At 45.7% G+C, this 22,934-nt stretch overlaps 2 protein-coding genes across 15 annotated transcripts; one reads left to right on the forward strand and one right to left on the reverse strand.

The window, feature by feature from the left end:
• The first annotated feature begins 1,339 nt into the window (after nt 1-1,339).
• IFT46 (intraflagellar transport 46) lies at nt 1,340-15,821 on the forward strand. 3 transcript variants are annotated; one of them, XM_006044689.4, is made up of 12 exons: nt 1,340-1,498; nt 2,437-2,533; nt 3,167-3,246; nt 6,288-6,415; nt 8,357-8,431; nt 8,589-8,682; nt 9,082-9,210; nt 10,273-10,394; nt 10,760-10,826; nt 14,209-14,269; nt 14,514-14,635; nt 15,338-15,821. In XM_006044689.4, the coding sequence occupies exons 3-12, from the start codon at nt 3,202-3,204 to the stop codon at nt 15,431-15,433; spliced, it is 939 nt and encodes a 312-aa protein (XP_006044751.1). In that variant the 5' UTR covers nt 1,340-1,498; nt 2,437-2,533; nt 3,167-3,201; the 3' UTR covers nt 15,434-15,821. The 3 variants fall into 3 exon arrangements, with proteins under 3 accessions (XP_006044751.1, XP_006044752.1, XP_025122584.1); XM_006044690.4 differs by having other exon boundaries at nt 14,550-14,635; XM_025266799.3 differs by having other exon boundaries at nt 14,627-14,635.
• On the reverse strand, nt 9,498-22,910 carry TMEM25 (transmembrane protein 25). 12 transcript variants are annotated; one of them, XM_044929685.2, is made up of 8 exons: nt 22,114-22,910; nt 21,562-21,873; nt 20,842-21,132; nt 20,508-20,639; nt 20,177-20,207; nt 19,924-20,024; nt 19,695-19,781; nt 9,502-12,799 (listed from the first exon to the last, which is right to left on the reverse strand). In XM_044929685.2, exons 1-8 carry the CDS (start codon nt 22,727-22,729, stop codon nt 12,741-12,743), a joined length of 1,629 nt encoding a protein of 542 aa, XP_044785620.2. In that variant the 5' UTR covers nt 22,730-22,910; the 3' UTR covers nt 9,502-12,740. The 12 variants fall into 12 exon arrangements, 10 of the variants coding, with proteins under 10 accessions (XP_044785623.2, XP_044785619.2, XP_044785620.2 ...); XM_025266802.3 differs by lacking the exon at nt 9,502-12,799 and adding an exon at nt 18,278-19,554; XM_044929684.2 differs by having other exon boundaries at nt 9,501-12,799; nt 19,695-20,024.
• Nucleotides 22,911-22,934: the final 24 nt, after the last annotated feature.

A 22,934-nucleotide genomic window follows, 5' to 3' on the forward strand; every position in this document is an offset into this window, starting at 1 on the left:
TGATGCTTTTGAACTGTGGTGTTGGAGAAAACTCTTGAGAGTCCCTTGGACTGCAAGGAGATCCAACCAGTCCATCCTAAAGGAGATCAGTCCTGGGTGTTCATTGGAAGGACTGATGCTAAAGCTGAAACTCCAATACTTTGGCCACCTGATGCGAAGAGCTGACTCATTGAAAAAGACCCTGATGCTGGGAAAGATTAAGGGCAGGAGGAAAAGGGGACGACAGAGGATGAGATGGTTGGATGGCATCACCGACTCAATGGACATGGGTTTGGGTAAACTCCAGGAGTTGGTGATGGACAGGGAGGCCTGGCTTGCTGCGGTTCATGGGGTGGCAAAGAGTCGGACACCGCTGAGCTACTGAACTGACTAAACTGAATCTAAGCAGTGCACTGATGCTATGAAAAGCTTAAAAAGTAATTGGACACAGACCCTGCCCTAATGAAGTCCAGTCTTCTTGAGATAAAAATGAAATAGAATTAGTTATATTTGAATCTCAGATAAATAATAATTTGTTAGTACTGCAAGTATGTCCAACGCAATGGGAAACAATGGAGGGTAAGAAAGGACTATAATGTAAACCTGCTGCTAAGTCACTTCAGTCGTGTCCGACTCTGTGCGACCCCATAGACGGCAGCCCACCAGGCTCCCCCGTCCCTGGTATTCTCCAGGCAAGAACACTGGAGTGGGTTGCCATTTCCTTCTCCAATAATGTAATATAAATGCTATAAAAGGTCGTACAAAGTGTGGGAATTTAAGCAAACTTCCGAGTTTGCCTAAAGTCTGTCTGGACTGATTTAGCAAGAATTGCAGCCCAGTGATCCTTGATCTGGGAAGAAAATACACACCTTATTTCCGGATGGGAAGGCTAACTCTGCTGCTAAGTCGTTTCAGTCGTGTCCGACTCTGTGCGATCCCATAGACGGCAGCCCAGCAGGCTCCCCTGTCCCTGGGATTCTCCAGGCAAGAACACTGGAGTGGGTTGCCATTTCCTTCTCCAATGCATGAAAGTGAAAAGTGAAAGTGAAGTCGCTCAGTCGTGTCCGACTCTTCGCGACCCCATGGACTGCAGCCTACCAGGCTCCCTCGTCCGTGGGATTTTCCAGGCAAGAGTACTGGAGTGGGATGCCATTGCCTTCTCTCTAGACGAACCGAAATTCATCCGTCAGCTTTGCCGCTCCCCGACGCTAGATGCCGCCACAGACGTATTTCTTGAAACTAGCCAAACAGGATCCGAGCCCCTCTGGATCTGATTCCTTTGAGCCTACGCTGGAAAAGACGTAACGCGCTGGAGTGGAGAGGATCTCACGAGAGTGGAGGAAAGTCTCGCGAGTTTTCCTTTTTTTTTTCCTTAGCAACTGATAACAGGCTAGTTGCTCCAAGTAGAAGCCGTGGCTCTCTTCTAAGTAGAAGTGGCCAGGCCTCAGATTGGAGTGAAACCCCAGTCCTAGGCTGGGGTTCTTTCCATATAGACGAGACGGATTCAGAGGGGCTACAGGTAATTCGTACTCTTTCTCCTTCCCAAGAGGAATAGGAAGGACTCCCGTTCCCTCTTCCCAACCTCTTGCACCTTTTCCCGTCTTCTTGACAAATATTCTCTCCCCTCTTCCTTCACGCCTTCGCCAATCTTTGTTTCATTTACCCCCCGACAAACTTAAGTGGGATCCGACCTACAAGACTAGGGTGGGATGGTGGGGATAAGGGTGATGGCTTTCAGGATTACTGGATGGGACCAAGAGCCGAGTTTACCCTCGCTTTGCGGAACGCTCCTCCCCCACCCCGCCAGGTAACCCGAGAGACAGAACTTTTTCTAGAACCTCCACAGCCTCCCCTGAGAAACGCCGGCAGCACTGGGACACTGACTGAACCCGAGGAGAGAGCCATTATCTACAGAGGGATGCTGTATTGCCCTCGCGCGCGTATCTTAGCAGCCTTGGGTACCTGCTGCAGACACTGGCTGTCGTTTCTCTCCTCGATGCCCTGGTTCCCCAGGCAGCCTGCCAGCAGTCCCTAAATAAGAGCTGCAGCAAAGTGACTTAACTGTGTGACCTGGGGCCAAGAAGCCTGAAGGAAACTTTGAATGGGGGGTAAAGTGGAAGTGGAAGTGTTAGTCGCTCAGTCGTGTCCGACTCTTTGCGACCCCATGGACTGTAGCCCGCCTGGCTTTTCTGTCCATGGGATTCTCCAGGCAAGAATACTGGAGTGGGTTGCCATGCCTTCCTCTAGGGGAGCTTCCTGACCCAGGGATCGAACCTGTGTCTCCTGCATTGGCAGGCAGATTCTTTATCGTCTAAGCCACCTGGCGGGTAAAGGTTTCAGGTAAAACTGATGTCTTGGGTAAGGAAGAGGAACCATTGCTGGTTTGGAATCCACCTCTCCAAAGACTGCTTAATGTCCCGTGATAGAGGCTATGTAGTCATACTTCCTTTTGCTTAGACCAAGATTGTTGAAAACCAGACGTATGATGAGCGTCTAGAGATCAACGACTCTGAAGAGGTTGCAAGTATTTATACTCCAACCACGAAACACAAAGGTAAGAGAGGCATAAAGAGGAAAGAAGAGAAATGGTTGTTTTTTGTTTTGCAATTGTAGATCACTGGTTATTAAAAATAACCCAAAATTTGTAAAGTAAAAACCTGATTCAGATTCATATTGGTGACTATTATATACCAGGAACTAGGTCCTATCCTTCCACATAAAGTTTTTTCGATTGATCCTTGCAACAATCCTGAGTGACAAATATTACTGACCCCATTGAGAGGTGGGACTACTGACACCCAGAGAGGTTGAATCGTTTTGTCCACGTGATAGAGTTGTCTTTTAAACTGAGTCTTCTGACTATAAATCCAGCACTCCTTTTGCTTCACTCGTTACTGACTTTATTTCAACAATAAACTAAGGGCAAATTTTATGCTATTTGTGTAATGGCAGATAATCAGTTAGTATTAATATAATGTCTAACCCAATGCCTTAAGCATAATAATACTTAGTAAGTGTATCTTGAATTGACAGAGCCATGCTAGAATTCAGTTTCCTATCTTTCAGTTAGCTATTCTTATCAGTCCTGTTCCATAAAATGGTTAGAGCATAAAATATTATAAATGAAAAATATCTGTCTTTAAAAATCATTTTAACAAAAACCTAATGGGAAAACTTTTCTTCTAAGGAGTTCCTTGTTCCTCACATCTTTCTAACAAGACTATGGCTGATAACAGCAGTGATGAGTATGAAGATGAAAATAACAAGGTGCAGTATAATCCACAACTTCTTGTGAAATTGCTGCTTTGTGTATTTTGTAGCTAATTTAAAGTGACACCAGTTCAGTAGCAAACATTTCTTGAATACTCACCACTACTGGTTAGGTGTCTTTAAGCTCATGGAGAACAGTCAACGGCCAAGAGCCTTAAGACTGTGATTCTCCTTCAGGAATAAAGATTATTGTTATAGCTGACTTTTTGGCAAGAAATTTCATATAACACAGTCTGGGGTTTCTGAAACTCCTCTGGTCACATTAATCAACTGGGGTACTTACTAAAAAAAAAAAAAAAAAATTACCAGTCCCCACCCAGCACTACCTAATTGGATTCTTGAAGATAAAAACCTGAAAATGTAAATATATTTGAGCAAGCACAGCAAATAATTCTTATGATAAAGCAAGTTTGAAATGACTGGTCCTGGCCTTTGTTCATTGTCAACACTTGTGATACTGCCAGTATTTTGTGAAAGAGACTAATTTTGAAGTCTTAAGGCCCAGATGTCACTTATTGTTATTTTATGAACCAAGAGAATCACCATTTCTGAAAGAGAGATGAGAAAATGCCTACAGCTCTAGATGGCTGCTACTGCTGCTAAGTCGCTTCAGTCATGTCCGACTATGTGCGACCCCAGAGACAGCAGCCCACCAGGCAACCCCGTCCCTGGAATCCTCCAGGCAAGAACACTGGAGTGGGTTGCCATTGCCTTCTTCAATGCATGAAAGTGAAAAGTGAAAGGGAAGTCCCTCAGTCATGTCCAACTCCTAGCGACCCCATGGACTGCAGCCCACCAGGCTCCTCCTTCCATGGGATTTGCCAGGCAAGAGTACTGGAGTGGGGTGCCATTGCCTTCTCCGCTCTAGATGGACGGGGTCTTAAATTTGCACATGTGCACTGCCTAATAGCCTTTGTGGTTAGCCTTAGCACATTGTCCAATGCCTATGCTTTAATTATCCTCCAAGAATAGGAGTTTTGAGGACTCAAGTGAAGGAGAATATTCGAAGTAATGCAGAAAGCTACAGTGAGAGAGATGGATTTCGTAGGAAGTCTAAAATGTAATGTTTTGAAATAGCTCTGCTTTGTGACTATGTGCTGTATGACATCTCACCTACAAAGTAATTTTTTGGCCTTTTGTCTGGTATATAAAGTCTTCTGCCTTAGGTCAGAGAGTTTGCAAAGCACTACTTTGAAGAAGCAGACAAAAGTGAACAATTTTCCTAAATTGACCTCCTAATTTTGTGTATTCATCCTGAATTTTTCATCTTCACATGATATAGTCAATATTAAAGGCTCATTTATCTTTCCAATTTAATATATACCCAGAATCAGTAAAAAGGATCCACTTTTGAATAATCTTTAAGCTGATAATATTCTTAAAAAGCTTCCCTTGCCAGACTGCTTCCCATGTGACCCAAGAATAATTTGGGCAGATTTTGAATTAGTAAAGAACACTATGGGAGATCCTTACCAACTATATACCAGTAAGACAATTTCTGCAACTGTCATCTATACTATATGTTACCTATTAGTTAAAATACATTTTTGTTGATGTATAATAAATCTGTGTTATGCTTAGAGGAAAATGTAACCAAAAGTTGTGTTTGTTTTTTTTTTTAAGATGTCCTATAATATGTCACAGTTTTATATGTCAGAAGCCACTTTAAAAGAATTGTTAAATAATTTTTAAAACTAGAACCAAATATCTCTTAACCTCAGTATAAGCCATATGGAAACTGAGCTTGAAAACCCATTTTTAAAGGGGGCCAGTTGGCCACCTTTCAGATCCTAAGTGAAGGCATACCACAGGCTCCAGGCCCTAGAGGCAAAGACAGGGACCCCTATCCCAACTGCCCTGGCAAGCCCAAGCACCACCAGACCCCTTCTCATGGACTGCAGCACACCAGGCTTCCCTGTCCATCACAAACTCCCAAAGCTTGCTCAAACTCATGTCCATTGAGTCAGTGATGCCATACAACCATCTCATCCCCTGTCATCCCCTTCTCCTGCCTTCAGTCTTTCCCAGCATCAGGGTCTTTTCCATTGAGTCAGATCTTCACATCAGGTGGCCAACGTATTGGAGTTTCAGCTTCAGCATCAGTCCTTCCAGTGAATATTCAGGATGATTTCCTTTAGGACTGACTGATTTGATCTCCTTGCAGTCCAAGGGACTCTCAAGAGTCTTCTCCAACACCACAGTTCAAAAGCATCAATTCTTTGGCGCTCAGCTTTCTTTATAGTCCAACTCTCACATCCATACATGACTATCTTGAGATATAAGGTACAGTTATTTTATTTAACTTGTTGGGGAAGGAAGGGAGACCATGAGTAGGTCAGATGCCCATTGAATGCAAAGGAAAATGCACAGTCTCTGGAACTGCTGGACAGAATCCAGGCACAGGGCTGAGTTTTTCTTCCTTAGTTATAAGCAGCTTCCCCTGGGCAGTCTTGCAAATTAAATACTAGGTTTCCTCCCTGTGATCTTTGTATTAAGATCCCCTAAAATGTGTCTTCCCCACTTCATCTTCCCCCTATTTCCTCCCAAAATAACTATTTAGAGGTGCGTTCTTCTTCAGAAGTCCCTCAGTTTTAGAGCTGAAGCTGACTGGATAAAGTTTATGCAGAGTTCTCAGGATCTCCTAAGTGAGAGGTAAAAAGAGATGTACTGAATAAAGTATACCCAAGCCACACACAGATGACTATGGTTATAGAAAGTGGGGACTCAGTAGCTAAGAAGGACCAAGGAAGGTTCTCGGGGCCCTTCTGGGGAGGGCTTCCTTCTCTTTCCAGTGAATTGGTGCCAAGTGGGAGGGTTCTCGTTACAGCGCTGGGTGAGAACTGGGCAAAAGCGCACTGCTGGCGGTGGTGGTGTAGTCAGCAGGTCGTGTCTGCCTCTCGTGCCCCTGTGGCCTGTAGCCCACCAGGCTCCTCTGTCAATGGGATTTTCCGGGCAAGAATACTGGAGTGGGTTGCAATTTCCTTCTCCCCAATTTCTCCTAACCGGGAGCTTTCTATGCCTACCCTGCTTTGTCTCAGGAGAAGAAGAAGACCTCACAGCTGACGCCTCAGCGGGGCTTTAGTGAGAACGATGATGATGACGATGATGACTCATCTGAAACGGATTCTGATGATGATGATGAAGAGCACGGGGCCCCTTTGGAAGGGTAAGGAGAGCACCCTCGCAAAGGAGGAAACTCTTCCTTCAAAACACTGGACAGGAGGATGTCAGCGAGAAGTGAACTTCTAGCAGCTCTTTTGATCTTCTCTATTTAGGGTTATCAGATGCTCAGAAACCCAACATAATGAGTGTTCCTTCTTTTCTGGCTCCACTGCCTGAGTCCTGTGATGTCATTATGATGTCACTTGCACTGTTTGAAACATCTGTGGGCTCAGGGATTTCATGAGGATTTGCTGAGTCAATTTATCTGATGGTCTCTGACTCCAGGGAGTTCACATTTTAGGGAAGAGAAGATAAATTTATAAATATAAATTTATATTATAAATTGTATATTAAATATGTACAAAAGAAGATAAAATTATACATCAAATCAGTTTTATTTAGTGAGGAAAACATCCATGAGCAGGAGCATTTCTGTTTTAGGCTCAGATCCTTTTAAAAGCACAGGTAGAGAATAGGGGCGCTATTCTCCCATGTTGAAGCAAAATGTTCCTGGATGATGCTTCAGTTAAAATTCTTCTCACCCTGTTCCAGCCCTGGTGCTAGATTAATCATGACCTACCCTGGTAGGTTTTAATCAGAGTAAATTCTAAGGCTCATTCATTTAAAATACAATTACTAGTTAAATAAATGATGGTGTAGTCAAATCCGTAGAATTCTTCCTAGCCGTTAAAAAGTATGAGCCAACACTCTTAGGTGGTGGTAAAGAACAATCTTCAAGGGACATTGTTACATTTTAAAAAGGTATAGAAGTCTTTGTGTTGTGCTAGCATGTGTATCAAACAGATACTATATAAGCTGTCTCTAGGCAACACTAGGAACTCGTAATACTGATTACTCTTGGGAGGGGAGCATAACTTTCCACTATATATACATTTTGTACCTTTTATTTCCTATCATGTGCATGCATCACTTATTCAATGAGTAGTTTAATAAAAATAAAAATAGCTACATTTTAATTATCCACATGCAGGTAGACACTAAGTAAATTAGGCAAGTGTTTAATAGCAGCCTGACTTTTCATGCTTTGCAGTTTACCTCTTGATCCTGCTTCCATAAATTATAATCTGGGGAAAGGTAAACTTTAAGTAATCTATTTAGTTTTTTTCTTAAGCAACTCTCCCCAGAAGAACCTTAAATCACTTTCCAAGTCACTTATATACTTTGTCAATTCATGGTTGTTTAGTTACTCATTCATGTCCAACTCTTTTGTGACCCCACGGACTCCAGGCTCCTCTGTCCATAGGATTTTCCAGGAAAGAACACTGGGGTGGGTTGCCGTTTCCTTCCCTAGGGGATCTTCTCAACCCAGGGATCGAACCTGCATCTCCTGCATTGGCAGGTGGATTCTTTCCCATTGAGCCATCTGGGAAGCCCTATCAATTCATTACATTTTACTTAATTATAGTCATTAATATGCACTCTACTATTTCTTTTAACTGTATACATTTCATGTATTAATGCAAGTACCTTTCAGTAACTGCAGTGTCCATCTTGACCTATCTCTCAAGCGCTAGACATTTTATTTGTTTCCAATTTTTTACTTTTACAAATAACACTGAAAAACATCTTTGTAAAAACTCCCTTTTTTCTTGAGACAAACCATTTTCATGTCAGAAATTAAGATCTCATTCTATCTTTTCTCTTTATCCCCTTCATTTAAAAAGAAAAAAGGAAAACAATTTCTGCTACACTCTAAAATTTTTCAAGATTATGTTTTGGATTTTCTGTACCTGTTTTTCTTCACTGTCAGAGTTAACTGAGAGCTGATTATAATCAGTTTTAAAGTTGCCTTGCAAGCCACTCAGAAGAGGCAGATGTGGGTGGAGCAGAAACTAGGCTTAGAGTCACATGTTCTGTGCTGAACCAGGACTCAGCAACCCCCACTCTTCTCTGGCCACCTTGAGCCGTGGTTTCCTTTCCCCAGGGCGTACGATCCTGCAGACTATGAGCATTTGCCAGTTTCTGCTGAGGTTAAGGAGCTCTTCCAGTACATCAGCAGGTGAGTACCAGGACCTCCCACCAACAACCCCTAGCCCTGCCTTGCCCTTGCCTTCCTCTTATCTGAAACATGACCATTCCCCTTAGGTTTTTTTCATTCTGAATAATAAAATAAGTTTCACTGACGGTCTCCACCTTCTCATGGCAATATCTCCTAGGTATACACCACAGTTGATTGACCTGGACCACAAACTGAAGCCTTTCATTCCTGATTTCATCCCAGCGGTTGGGGATATTGATGCATTCTTAAAGGTCAGAACGTCCTAAAAATGACTCCTTAGGTGTTTCTTCTAACCCCTGTATTACTCTAACAGTTAAACTAATTTCCTTGACTAACAATAACTACCTTAGTATATATTCTTCATTTCACTGGAATTCTTAACTTGCTCTCAACTCGAAATTATACTCATTGCTAATAGGTAAATAATTATCTCATTATGTGTTAAAAATTTGTCATATATTTGCCTCCTAATTATCCATAACTTCAGCTTTATATTTAAGGTCATGTATTTTTTTCTAGATAGTATTTTGGTACAGCATGATAGATAGGCATGCTTTTTAATACTAGTAATAGTAATGACCAGAAAAGTTCTTCCTTAGCTTTTTGAAAACAAGTGTGCCTTTTCATGTTCTTACCTTTCTCCTTACCAGGTTCCACGTCCTGATGGAAAGCCTGACAACCTTGGCCTATTGGTATTGGATGAGCCTTCAACAAAGCAGTCAGACCCTACAGTGCTCTCACTGTGGTTAACAGAGAGTTCCAAACAGCACAACATCACAGTAAGCTACTGGCCTAGCACAGGCCCCAGCTCAAGGGGGCTGAGAGTAGAAGCCTCGCTAATATTTGAACAGTCGACTTACTCCCTGTAAAAGGGATGACTATGATTTCAGCCAGCCCTATTTTTTAGATAACAGTTGTATTAAAATATAATGTAATTATTGTGAAATTCACCTTTTAAAATTGTACAGTTCAGTGATTTTAATTTTTATTTATTTATTTTTTTAGTTCAGTGATTTTTAGTATATTCACGGAGCTAATGCAACCATCGCCATTATTTAAGAACATTTTCATATTCCAAAAAGAAACCCCTTGGTAATTCCCTAGGTGGTTAGGGCTCAGCACTGCTGTGGGCCCGGTTCAATCCCTGATCAGAGAACTACGATTTTATAAGCTACTCAGTGCAGCCAAAACACAGAAACAAAAACAAACAGAAAGAAACCCTATACCCATTAGTAGTCACTCCTCTCCTCATTCCCCCTGCTCCTAAACCCTGGTCACTACGCCATTCCCTTTTTTATGGCTGAATAATGCTCCATTGTATGGATATATCACACTGTGTCTATGCATTTACCTGTTAATCCCACTTCTATTATGCTTCTAGGAACAGGTACATGTTTTTGCACGGACATATATTGTTATTTGTCTTGGGTATAGGTAGAAGTAGGGTTACTGGGCCATATGGAAACTATTTAATATTTTGAGGAACTGCTAAACTCTTTTCCAAAGTGGTTGAATCAATTTATAGTCCCATCAGCAATGAATGAGTTCCAATTTCTCCACATCCTCACCAACACTTGATATTGTCTGTCTTTTTTATTCTAGCCATCCTACTAGGTTGAAATGGTCTCTCATTGTGATCATTTCTGTCCTGTTGACTTGCCCCTTTCCCCTGGCTCCAGAAGACTTTATCAGGGTTTTCTATAATCTTCATTTGGCTACTGGCAAGCTTCCCTTTTCATCAGTTACCTCGAATATGAAATAGCAGCATATGATGAGCTTCTCTGTGAAGACAAGGGAGCTACTTCATTGCCATCAGCCTGGCTTTCCTGTTGTTTTTCTAGCAACATATGAAAGTAAAGAGCCTGGAAGATGCAGAAAAGAATCCCAAAGCCATTGACACATGGATTGAGAGCATCTCTGAGTTACACCGTTCCAAGCCCCCTGCAACTGTGCACTATACCAGGTAAGAAATAGCACATTCTTCACCATAGTAACCCATGGTAATCTTCACCACCTAGGAAGTCATTGCTTCTGAGGAGGAGGTGCCAAGATTGGGACATATTTGAAATATATCAACGTCAGGACCTATGGATCCTGGCCGCTACTGGCTAAGATTGCAGACATAAAGATTATGGTTTACCTGGTATTTTTACTTAGCCAGCTTCTCCAAACCCTAGGTCTTGGGTAAGTGTGGCCCACCCAGTCTGTGTTCTCTTGAAATCCAAATGTGTGCAGGTTGAGAACCTCCCTTCAGCCTAGAATATCATGATGCAAAGATTGCCGATACCAGCCCATGTTTTCTGTTTACCCTTGCCGCTATAATTCTAGGCCCATGCCCGATATTGACACACTGATGCAGGAGTGGTCTCCAGAGTTTGAAGAACTTTTGGGAAAGGTGAGTGGAAGGTAGCAGGAGCTTAGAAAGTGTGGCATTCATTCTAGGAACCATAGTTTCTCTCTTCTTGTATTACTATTATCATTAACTTTTAAATTTATGTATAATATAAAATCAGAAACAAACACGTTAAGTGTTGATCAATTTTCACCAACCAAATACCTTTGTGTAGCCAACACATCAGATGAAAAAAACCAGAACACTGCTGGCATCCTGGAAGCCCCCTCAGGCTTCTGTCTCCCAACTTAACTACCATCCTGACTTCTAACAGCACAAATTAGGTTTGCCTGTTTTGTATTTTATCTAAATCTAATCACGTTCCTTTGTGTCTTGTTTATTTGCTCATCTGTATTGTTCATCCATGTAGAGATTTATCCATATTGTTTCTTAGATTGTGGTTATACATTTATTCTAATTATGGTATTCCATTGTTTGAATATAGGACAATTTATTTATCCATTCTATGATAGCCATTGAGTAGTTTCCAAGTTTGAGCTGTTAGAAATTACTCTGTAATATTATTATACTATTGCTTTGAACACGTAACTTTTGGTGAATGTATGTACCTAAAGTATTACCACTGTGGACTTACCCTTTCCACAGAGGTATATGTCCTGTTTTGAGTAGCTGATGTCCCATTCCTAATGATCCTAAATTTTTAAAAGGTGCCCGGGAATATATTTCATAAGAAATTGTCAAGACCTTTTTGAAAGCAAATTACACAACTTGAGCGGAGGGCAGCACTAGCTGCAGCGAATGAGGAGTCAAGCCACGTTCCTGGAGGCCCCGTCAGCCTTCCCCAGTGCACCATGGCAGTGGGGTGCCCTTGCAGTTCGGATTTCAACTGCATTATTTTTTAGAAATTGAAATGTTTGTAACAAAGGTTATCTGAGAGAGTCAACTTTCAAGTCTAATTAAAATTTCAGGGAAAAAATGATGGAGGATTTGCCCTATCAGACATTAGAAAATTATAGAGCTATAGTAAATAATAATGTTCTGGTTAGGAATAGAGCTAGATCAGCAGCACATAGACAACCCAGAAAAAACGCACGTAAATGTGGAAATTTGCTCTATAAGAAAGATGGTTATTTTACTTTTTTTTTTGGCCATGCCTCACAGCATGCAAGATCTTAGTTCCCCCACCAGGGATCAAACCCACGCCCCCTGCAGTGGAAACAGAATTTTAACCACTGGACCATCAAGCATGCCCAAGAAAGATGGTTAAAGGATTACAGGTAGAATGGGTTGTGATGAGATTACTGACCAGTCACTTGAGAAAAACAGATCTATGCCTCAACCATATGCATGCTGCTGCCGCTGCTCAGTTGCTTTAGTTGTGTCGGACTCTGTGAGACCTCATGGACTGTAGCCCGCCAGGCTCCTCTGTCCGTGGGGATTCTCCAGGCAAGAGTACTAGAGTGGCTTGCCATGCTCTCCTCCAGGGGATCTTCCCGACCCAGGGATTGAACCTGAGTCTCTGCATTGCAAGCAGATTCTTTACCACTGAGCCACCAGGAAAGCCCCAACCATATGCATACATGAATTCCAAATGAGTTAAACAATGAAGTAAAAATAAAGCTATTACAAGTACCATTTTTTTATATAGGAGAATATTCAGTTGTCCAAAAGGTTCGTTCGGGTTTTCCTGTATGATGTTATGGGAAAACCCAAACAAATCTTTTGGCCAACCCAATACTTACTACTGTTGGGATGGTGAAGTATTTCTTTGTGTAATAAGAATCTTAAAAGTCATGTGGAAAAAAAAAAAAAAAAAGAAAAGAAAAAAAGTCATGTGGAAAATGTGACAGTTTATAGACTCATACAAATAACAAATTCTAATAGTTACCATAAACAAAGTTTAAAATATGGTGGACTGGGAGCTCCCTGGCGGTCCAGTGGTTAGGGCTTCACACTTCACTCCCAAAGGCCAGGTTCAATCCCTGTCCCAGGAACTAAGCTCCTGAATGGCGTGGCTGAAAAAACAAGCGATGGACCAAGAAGTTACTTACATATATATGTGACAACATTACTATCCAAGCAAAGAGCTTTTGCATGTGTGCTAAGAGATCGAACCTGCGTCTCCTGAGGCTTCTGCATTGCAGGCAGATTCTTTACCGCGGAGCCACCAGGGAAGCCCAAAGAGCTCTTACATATCAAGAAAATTGAGCAAAGATGGTAACAAGTCCTTCCTGGTCATGGTATTTAAAACTGCTACCCCATGTTTCCCAAGCTCTTTACCTGCTTTTTCTCCATAGTACTTACCTTCTGACATATTATATACCTTATTTTGTTTTTTGTTTCTCTCTACTAAAATGTAAGCTAATGAAGACAGTTTTTGGGGGGGCATATGTTTATTGAGAAATTACTGTAAAAAAGCAAAGAATTTGAAAACAATCTCTTTTATCATAGCATTTTAAAGCTGTAGCTGAGGAAAAAATGTCTGACTAGGGAACTGAACAGACAGATTGTGGTACATCCAGTCAGTGAAATACTCACCTGATGAATTATTTGGCCTTATTTTGCCCTGATACAGAGAAGTATCAATTATATGTTGGAAAAAGGAAATTGCAGAAGCTGATTTTTATAAAATTACACCCTGATTTTTATAAAAAGAGAACAAAAAGTTTTTAAGATGCTAATGGTTTTTAAACGTACAGTATGAACTGGTTTTGATCTGGAGCCTGTCATCTGAGATATCATGTCACTTTTTCTGTTCCTGTGGTGTCCAAGGACCATTAGGCCTTGTAACTCCAAGTAACTATAAATACTTGCCCATAACCTGGGTCCAGTTTCTTCTTCACAAATACAGGAAGACTGCATGGCAGTGTTTTTTACTTATAAAATATTTTAGCCCTGTTATATCTTCTGCTATTTCAGTGGTTAATGAGTATGACCAATTCCATTTTACTGATCAGGAAAAAAAAAAATTGTATTGCTCAGGCTGCCGTAACACAGTACCACAGACTGGGTGGCTTAAGCAAAAGAAATTTATTTTTTCACACCACTGGAAGTTGGACATCAAACTGTCCACAGCGCTGAGTTCTTCCAGAGCCTCTCCCCTTGGCCTCTCCTCCCTGTGTCTCCATGTGGCCTTCCTCTCTGTGTGTCTGTGTCCTAATTTCCTTTCTTAAGGGTTCCAGTCGCTCTGGATTAGGGCTCATTCTAATGGCCTCATTTTAACTCATCTCTTTTATGACAGTATCTCCAAATACACCACCTGACGCACTTGGGGTCAAGACTTTAGCATATAAATTTGAGGAGGACACAATTCAGCCCATCACACCCCTTATGCTCGGAGCTCTTTTCCTTCAGAGAAAGAGAATGATGCTAGGACCGCTGAAATGTCAGCCTTTGATGTGGGTCTGTCCCGTGCCTCTCCTAGGTGAGCCTGCCCACAGCAGAGATTGATTGCAGCCTGGCAGAGTACATTGATATGATCTGTGGTAAGCCCTCCCGTCCCTTTCTTGGCCGCCCCGTCTTTGGATAAATTCACTGTGGGCTGTTGAAAAGGCTTTTTTACTCTGAGTTACAGCCTTTTCTTTAAGCCAGTTATGCTGTTTGGCAGCACTTGAGGGTGGTGTTTGGGTTTTTGTGACTACCTGCTGGGTATTTAACCCTAGAGTTACAGTAACACATTCCATCTGGGAAGGGACTGGCCACCTAAACAGAAATGCCCCATATTCCCAGATTTTTGTTTCTGCTCATGGGAGTTCTCGATTTCAGCCATCCTAGACATCCCTGTCTACAAGAGTCGAATTCAGTCCCTCCATCTGCTCTTTTCCCTCTACTCGGAATTCAAGAACTCACAGGTAAGACCAGCACTAGAGAGTGACTTCCGCTGTAGTGACTGCTGCCGCCACTGTCCTCAACCCGCTGTGATTCTGCCTGTGACAGGCGAGGAGGTCTCCGCCTGGAGTTACCATTGTCCCCCCCGCAACGGAGGGAACTGCGAAGCAGGCAGGGCTGGCCTTGTAAAAGAAGGGGAAACAGAACCCATGTGGCCCTTAGGGTAGGTGAGGACCTACAGTGGACACTCAGTCTTACAGAACCAAGTGGCCTAATGAATGGAAGCAGGAAGCATAGGAAAAAGGGGGTTCATGTTTGAAGGAGGTAGGGCACATTTCTAGCTATTTTTCAAAGACAACACCAAGGAATTGTTTTAGAAGTAGAATTGGGAGAAGAATGGAGCTTAAAGAGTTGAAAGAGGTTGTATGTGCTAAGTTGCTTTAGTTGTGTCCAGCTCTTTGCGACCCCATGGACTGTAGCCCACAAGGCTCCTCTGTCCATGGGGTTCTCCAGGCAAGAACACTAGATGGGTTGCTATGCCCTCTTCCAGGGGATCTTCCCGACCTAGGGATCAAACCCATGTCTCTTACACCTCCTGCATTGGCAGGCAGGCTCTTTACCACTAGAGTCACCTGGGAAGCCCTATGCAGAGGTTAGTTCTTAATAAAGTATCATAACTAGCATATCCCCAAATCCTCCATATTCCCTCTCCTTTCTCCTCACAGCATTTTAAAGCTCTAGCTGAAGGCAAGACAGCATTCACCCCTCCATCCAACTCCAACTCCCAGGCTGGAGATGCCGAGACATTAACCTTCAGCTGACACACCTCCTATGTGGCTGCTTCACGGCTGCGCCAGCTCCTCTGCCCCAGCTGAGGAGGGGTCAGCGTCAGCCTCCTGGCAGCCTTGCCTGCCTCACACTGACTCGGGCATGGCACACGTGCTACTACGGTTTCTGCCAGAGAGCACCGCTCGCAGTCATCAAATGGCTAATGCCTGTTTCAGAGCTCCTTCACACGGGAAGTATGCATTGACACCACTCTGGGGATTTGAGCTAGAAGCACTGGAATTCCTGGGGCCCCAGGATGCTCAGGATGGGAGGAAGGCTGAAAAGATGTTCTTTTTGAGATAGCAATAGGATTATTTTCTTTCATGCTCAAAGTCAATTGGCAAAGGTTTTACAAATAAAATGCTCTTATCTTTCAGGTTACCCTGCTGTCCTTTAACACAGAAGAGAGAAGGCAGACTGACCGTAGGCAGAGATGAGAAACTCGGCCTAGAGGCATTCAGTGACTTGAGTTTAAGCAAATCCACCTTCAGAAATAAAATCAAACCCCAATCCTTCAGGGTTAGCAGTAGAGGGCAAACATTTTTCTCCCAGAACCTATTTTTTCTGGGAGTCTCCCACCAAGTAGTGCTGCCTGCCTGTCTGGCCCCAGACTGTCCAGCTGTGGTCTCAGGGAGCCTAGCTACGCAGCCACCCAGGTGAAAGAGGATGGGGTCTTGGATTAGGGTGGCAGTGGTAGAGGTGGACAGATTGGGGAAATTTTCTGAAGGTTATATCAGCTAAATTCTACTCAGGAAGACAAATTCTAACAAAGGATGTCAAATATGGGCAACTGGTTACAAAAGTGTCTGAAGAAACAAAAGGGAGAATGGAGGGTGCTGAAGGAACAAGGGTTTAGCATGCACTGCAGGGGTTGGAAACAGAAGAGTTGCCACTGGGGTCAGGACTACCGAGCAGGTCCATAGCCCCTCTTCCCAGGACACAGCCACCCTCCTTTCTCCCACCCTCTCCTACTTTGCCAAGTGTTTCCCACTGGCAGAAATTAACAGCTGGCAAGGGAATCTGGAAAACTGGTCAGCATAGAGTACAGAAGGGAGGGTGTGGGGTAAGAAAACAGAGAGATAACCAGCAGAGGTGGAACCAACAGAACTTGGTGATAGAGTGGATGTGGGGCATGGAAGAGAAGAAATCAAGGACGACTTGCAAGTTTTGGGGCTTGAGCAGCTGGGTGGATAATGGACATGAGAATATTAAGCAACTCTGAGGACAGGAATAAGGGGCCACATTTAAAATAAGAGGATAAAATAGAGGAATGAGTGGTGACGCTCTCAGCCCTCTTCCAGGCTTATCCCTCCAAAGCAGGATATTGGAAGAGTCCCAAGCAGCCTAAGAGAAAAGACCTAAAGATATTGATGGGGTAATCTAAGCAAAGGTCTCGGTCCCCCTACCTACCCATCAGCTTGTGTTCAGCGTTGGGGTGCCTCCTCTTGTGTGTATATATGTGTGTGTGTGTATACCCAGAGGCATGCTTGCAGCGCTCATTCTTAAATAGCAATGTACAGTCTCTAGGCATTTGAAGAAAGCCAGAAAAAGAGAGGCTAAAATACAGCAAAGAAAATCAGAGAAACTAAAATTTTTTTAACTATTATATTCATAGAGAAGTAGTTCTCAAATTTGGCTGCATGTTAGAATCAACTGGAGATCTTCTAAAGATAAGTTTCCTCTCCTAGACAATACACCAGACCAATAAAAATCACAACCTCTGGAGGTAGGATATAAGAATCTATTTTTTAAGCTCCTCGGATTATTTCAATATGCAGACAAATTTGAGAACCAGTCAAAGAGAGATGAGGAAATAACCACATCCATGAAATAAAAGTAGGAGACTTATAAAAGGAACATACAATACAGCAAGAAGATACAATTATAAACATTTACACACCTAATAACAGACTCTAAGAATATATGAGGTGAAGTTGACAACTGAAGGGAGAAAGAGTTTTACAATAATAGCAAGACACTCTCAACAAGGGATAGAACACCCAGACTGAAGATAAGTAAGGAAATAGCCTGAACTGCACAATAAACCAACTAGTTCTAATAGACATAAACAGAACTCTAGCCAACAGCAGAGAACACACTTAAGTGCACGTGGGGCATGTTCCAGGATAGAACATGTGTTAGGGCACGAATTCTCAACAGGTTTTAAAAGGTAGACAGCATGCAAAGTTCTTTCTCAGACTACCATGAAGAGCGGCTAGAAATCAGTAACAAGGAAAACGGGAAAATTCTGCGCAAGTTAAATGATACTCACCCAATGGGGCAAAGAAATCACAAGGGAAATTGGAAAATAGAGATAAATGAGAACAAAAACACAACATTCCAAAACTTATGGGCTACAGCAAAAGCAGTGCTCAGAGGCAATTTATAGTTATAAATGCTTACATTAAAAAAGTACTCAAGGGACTTCCCTTGTGGTCCAGTGGCTGCTGCTGCTGCTACATCGCTTCAGTCGTGTCCGACTCTGTGCGACCCCAGAGACGGCAGCCCACCAGGCTCCCCCGTCCCTGGGATTCTCCAGGCAAGAACACTGGACTGGGTTGTCATTTCCTTCTCCAATGCATGAAAGTGAAAAGTGAAAGTGAAGTTGCTCAGTAGTGCCAGACTCTTAGCGACCCCATGGACTGCAGCCTACCAGGCTCCTCCGTAAGACCAGGCACAGCCAAATAAAGCAGTAAATGTAAGTACTCAGTCTGGCTTTACAACCCGAGGAATTAGAACAAACTAAACTCAAAGCTAGTGGAAGAAAGGAAATAAAGATTAGAGCAGAGATAAATGGAGAATTAAAAATTTTTTTTTGAAGGAATGAAACAGACATGTAACTTTCACTCATCAAGTTTATTGAACCTTCTGTGCGCTCAGCACTGTCCTTGGCAGTATCAAGAAAAATTATAAAGGTATCAACAAGGGAAAAATATACTTTGCATGCTATTGATTTGCAATCTGTTGCTTTTCAACAGTGAACTTAGGTTGTTCTGGAATACATGATCTCCCCTCCTTTCCCACGTCTCCCTAAGGTTTCCAGCACTGTCAAATTATGTGCTACTGTGACCATCCCCTAAAGAACGGAGGATGGGACAAGAACAGTTTCCTGCTGATGGGGAGGTCAGGGCTAGGCGCCCATGGAAGGGGGAGATATTTTGAGCAGAAACCCGTCAACCCCAAGGGCTCAGGGCACTCACAGTGAATCATAAAAAGGCCAAACTTGGGAAAGCCACAGGCAGGGGCCAGGGGCCCAGTCACTCCCTTCCCAGGAGATGTGCTTAAAGTGCTACCTCTGTAAGAAAACAAGGCATGGCTACATGCAGTCCTGGAGGCACCAGACTTCTCAACTCCCTATCGTCTCCTGACTTGTGCTAAAACCAGGCTCTGACACCACTAGGGCCCAGGCCAGTGGGGAAGTCTAATGCCCAGTGAAGAACGTCCAGCGTGTAACCTATGATACCCAAGAGGGGGTGGGCGCAGAGGGGCAGAGAGATGCAGCAAAAAGGACTGGTCTGTGCTTCGCTAGCACCCCTGGATCAGGGGTGGGTTCGTGTGGAAAGGGCAGGTTGGTTCTATAGAGCTAGCAGGGTCCTAAATTTTCCCTGAGGGAACAAAGCTGCATAGCATGTGAAGGAAATCCAGGACATGCAGGGCCCCCCGCCCCCCAACCAGGCATGCCCCATGCCTGCTATACATGGTGCTGAGGAGCACTGGTGCGGGGCAGAGCTGGCCCAAGCTGGCAGGGCCATGCCACACTTAGATGCTGGCTGACCTCCAGGCACACCTGGACAGACAGCTCCATCCACCTGGGCACAGGCAGTCATGCAGGCCCCCAACTGGAGTCAGAACAGATCCAGGTCCAGCCAGGAGTAGGTCCAGCTGGCAGCCTGGCCAAGATCACCCGTGCCCCCAGGCAAGCAAGAGTGGCAGAGGCATGGCCTCTTCCCATCGGCAACATGGCCAGGCAGAGGATGCCTTGGATGAGGACCAGGAGGATGCCCAGGGGCCAAGAAGGTACCCTCTGTCTTGGCCACATCTCAGAGCCAGATTTCGTCACTGCTCACACTGGACACCCGGTAAATGTAGCCCAGCATTGGAAGGCGGATGAAACCTGCGGGGTCAGAGATCCCAGGAGACTCAGTCACCCTCATTTCTTGGAAGCTGGGAGACCACTCTCTGCTCTTGGGGACTTAGAGGCCTTTGGCACACGTGGGAGGGCAAGGGAGCAGGGCAGCAGACCGCTTTCCCTACCTCGGCTGGTGAGGAGGCCCCCAGGCAACGGGTCCAGAAGGTCTGGCCGGCTGTTGTCCTGAGCCGTCTGCCGGTCCGCTGGTTTCCCTGTGGGGTGGCAGAGGGGGTGGTGCCCAGGATGAGGCATGTGCCCGATGGGGCCTAGGCCTCCTAAGGTCCAGTGTCTCTTTTTTTTTTCTCAGAAACACCTCTGAAGATAAAGCTGGGGCAAACAGCTTGCTTGGTGTACCTCTGCAGTCTGGAGTGAGGTCATTGAGCTGAAGGTTGGACGGGAGGGACATGTTCTCACGTGGCAGGCGCACGTTGTTGAGTTTCAGGTTGTTGGAGTCACTACAGGAGGACAAAGGCCCGGATGGGCCCTGGCACCAGTGGGCACAGATTCCTGCTTGGAGGCCATTCCAGAGCCACCAGAAAGCCCAGGATCCCGCTGTCCCCATGCCGCCTCTCCATGTGGCCCCTCCACGCAGCCCCAGGAGAATTACCTAGAGATCAGGGATGGGCGCCGGGAGGGGCCTGAGGAGAGAGAAACCACAGCACTGTCTCAGTGCGCCCACCCCCTCTGGGCTCTGCTTCCTGCCCTCTCAGGCCCAGGTCCCTCAGGCAAGGGGCCTCTCAGATGACCAGACTGGGTTCTCAGTGCCCAGTGCGCTCCCTGGGACGTATGTGTCTAAACCACAGCCACACCCAGGAAGACCTGTCCTACCACTGGTTAGAGACCTGCCCAGCTCCAGTCCTGCCTGTGCCCTCCCCGCTACCCCTGACCTCATCTCCATGCTCCCAGCATCCTCTGTACCTGCCTTGCTTTGGCCTTACCTTTGGTCTTCTTCTCTTTCCTGAAGACCAGGCAGGCCACCAAAGTGCTGAACCCCACCAGGGTGCCTAGGGCAAGCCCTCCAGCCACAACGATGCCCAGCAGTGGCACTTCCACCCGGGTGGCCAGGAGCCCTGCAGGTGGTCCTCTGGTTAGTTCCAAGTGGGCATGACCCCTGACTTGGAGACACCACAGGTCCCTACTCTGTCCTCTTTGTCCAAGGTGGCTGGGGACAGCTTTCATGAGAACTAACCCCAAAGACAAGTCTTCCCATTTCTGCACCATGACCCTACACTCACCCGAGGCTCTGCTGGGCCCGTGGCTGGCAGTGCTCACCTGGGGCTGGAAGCGAGGAACTGGTGACACCCACGTCGTTTGTGGCCACCACTGAGAGGTTGTGTGGCAGGCTGTGGAGCTGCAGCTGTACGGTGTGGTTGGTGAGCCAGGGGTAGTTCTGGGCATCCAGCACCAGGAAGTTCGAGGTGTTGACAGTCACTGGCCCATCCTGGTCGATCCAGGTCACGTTGGCAGGCGGGTTGGCACGCACGAGGGCAAAGAGGATGACCAGAAGGCCCGGGCCCTGAGCTTCCTGGTACTTGGCCCCAACCTGAGCAATCTCCGGCTTAACTGGTGCAAAGCAGAGACCACTATGTTCCCACCACAGCCCCTTGCTTGCCTTGCCCTTTCTTCCCAAACCCAGAAGGGAGCCAGGGGCCTGGACCTCTCCTTAGGGGGCACCAGGAAAAAGGATGGCTGGATCTGCCAGAGGTAGCATTTCATAAGGGCATGAACACTAGAACCAAATGTCCAGAATCCTGACTCTGCTACTTACCAGCTCTATGACCTGGGCAGATTTCTTAACCTCTCTGTGCCTCAGTTTTCTGATTTATAAAATGGGGACAATAGTAATTAACTCATAGGATTGTTGTGAGAATAAAGTGAGCTAATATTTGCAAAGTGCTTAAGTGTTAAAACATCCTAGCAAACTGCCTGCCTGGTGGCTGTTAGGGGTCCCTGGGCAGAGAACTCTTCTCTGTCCACCCAAGGGGCACTCACATTGCACATTGAGGATGACGGATGCATTGGCTGACTGGCCACTGCCTGGGTCCTGCAGGGAGCAGTTGAGTTCATGCTGGGCCCGCTGGGCAGTGACAGTGAAAGTGCTGGTGCCTCCAGAGAAGGCCTCCCTGCCCACACTCAGCAGTCTTGAGGTGCTGGCCTCCTGCAGCTGTCCATCCAGGTACCAGGCCAATCGAGGGGTGCCAAGTCCTCCTGCCACCCGGCAGGTGAAGGCATGGCGTTCATTCTCTCGAAGTGCCCGCTCTGCCCAGGTCTGACCATCAATTTGTGGCGCCAGCTCCCCCCAACCTAGAACATAGTGGAGTCTGGGGAGAGCTGGTGGAGGGTTAGTACTGTTGTGACCCGGGTGAGGTCCAGTTCCAGAGGGACCTGGGTTCTCTCACCAGGGACTGGCTGGAGCTTGGTGGGTGGATGAGGAGAGCCCAGTTCTGGTGCCTAAAGTGGGACCAAACTGAAGATGCAGGCAAGGAGGGGAGAGACAGGGACTTGACCCCATAAACACATGCCAAGGGATGAACAGGGGTGTACCTGAGCTCAGAAGGGCCGGCAGGAGCAGAAGTGTGTGCGGGAGGGTAGCTGGCCATGGAGGCAGTGCCATGGTGGCCCAGGCCTGGGCCCCAGGCTGCCGAGAGAAGGGGGCGGGCCTCAGTGTTAGTATCCAGGTGAGAGCAGCAAGCTTTAGTAACTCCTCCAGGAATTTACTCTCAGAAACAAAAGTGAACCATGTACGGAAACGCAAATGTAGAATGACCCACAGTGGTGAAGGCAAAGACGCAATGATCATCAAGCCCCAAGGTCCAAACCCAGGCTGGCACATACCTGTACACCCTGCGGGCGCAGAATTGAGCTCTGACTCCAAGGAACAAACAGGCACATGCTCGCAGGTACACAGAAACAACCAGCAACCGTGCAGCCCGCACCAGGCCAAAACACACAACACAGACACACACACACACACACACACACACACACACACACACACACGCAGACACTTGGGTATACGCGCCTCTTTCCAAAAGGGACCGTCTTTCTCCCAACCCCGATTTTCTCCTGCCCGCTTCCCTCTCCCATCTACACCCCTTTTCCCATCCTCCGGATTTGGGCCGAAGAAAAGGTGATCCAGGACGCAGGGATAGAAAAGCATCCCCGCTCCCGCCTCCGCCCAGCCTTCCTGGGCGGCTCACCTGGCTCACTCCCCGAGCGCAGCCGGAGCGACTGCTCAGGCCTGCGGAGCACCGCAGTCCGCCGCAGGGGCCGGGGCTGCGCTAGGCAGGGCCAATCGATGCCCGATCTCGGCCCGACGGGCCCTTCTTCCAGGGCTGCTGATCCGGGACCGCCTCGCGCGCAGG

Source organism: Bubalus bubalis, chromosome 16 (assembly GCF_019923935.1).
Source record: "Bubalus bubalis isolate 160015118507 breed Murrah chromosome 16, NDDB_SH_1, whole genome shotgun sequence".
Classification (NCBI taxonomy): domain Eukaryota; kingdom Metazoa; phylum Chordata; class Mammalia; order Artiodactyla; family Bovidae; genus Bubalus; species Bubalus bubalis.

Bases quoted from the DNA above. Each gene is read 5' to 3' on its own strand.
- TMEM25 (XM_025266801.3), bottom strand. From the start codon at position 22,729: ATGCTTTTCTATCCCTGCGTCCTGGATCACCTTTTCTTCGGCCCAAAT. The intron at 21,133-21,561 runs GTGAGTGCCCCT...GCTTTGCACCAG, and splicing joins CGTCATCCTCAATGTGCAAT to TTAAGCCGGAGATTGCTCAG. The intron at 20,208-20,507 runs GTAAGGCCAAAG...CTCTCTCCTCAG, and splicing joins GAAAGAGAAGAAGACCAAAG to GCCCCTCCCGGCGCCCATCC.
- IFT46 (XM_006044689.4), top strand. From the start codon at position 3,202: ATGGCTGATAACAGCAGTGATGAGTATGAAGATGAAAATAACAAG. The intron at 3,247-6,287 runs GTGCAGTATAAT...GCTTTGTCTCAG, and splicing joins ATGAAGATGAAAATAACAAG to GAGAAGAAGAAGACCTCACA. The intron at 6,416-8,356 runs GTAAGGAGAGCA...TCCTTTCCCCAG, and splicing joins CACGGGGCCCCTTTGGAAGG to GGCGTACGATCCTGCAGACT.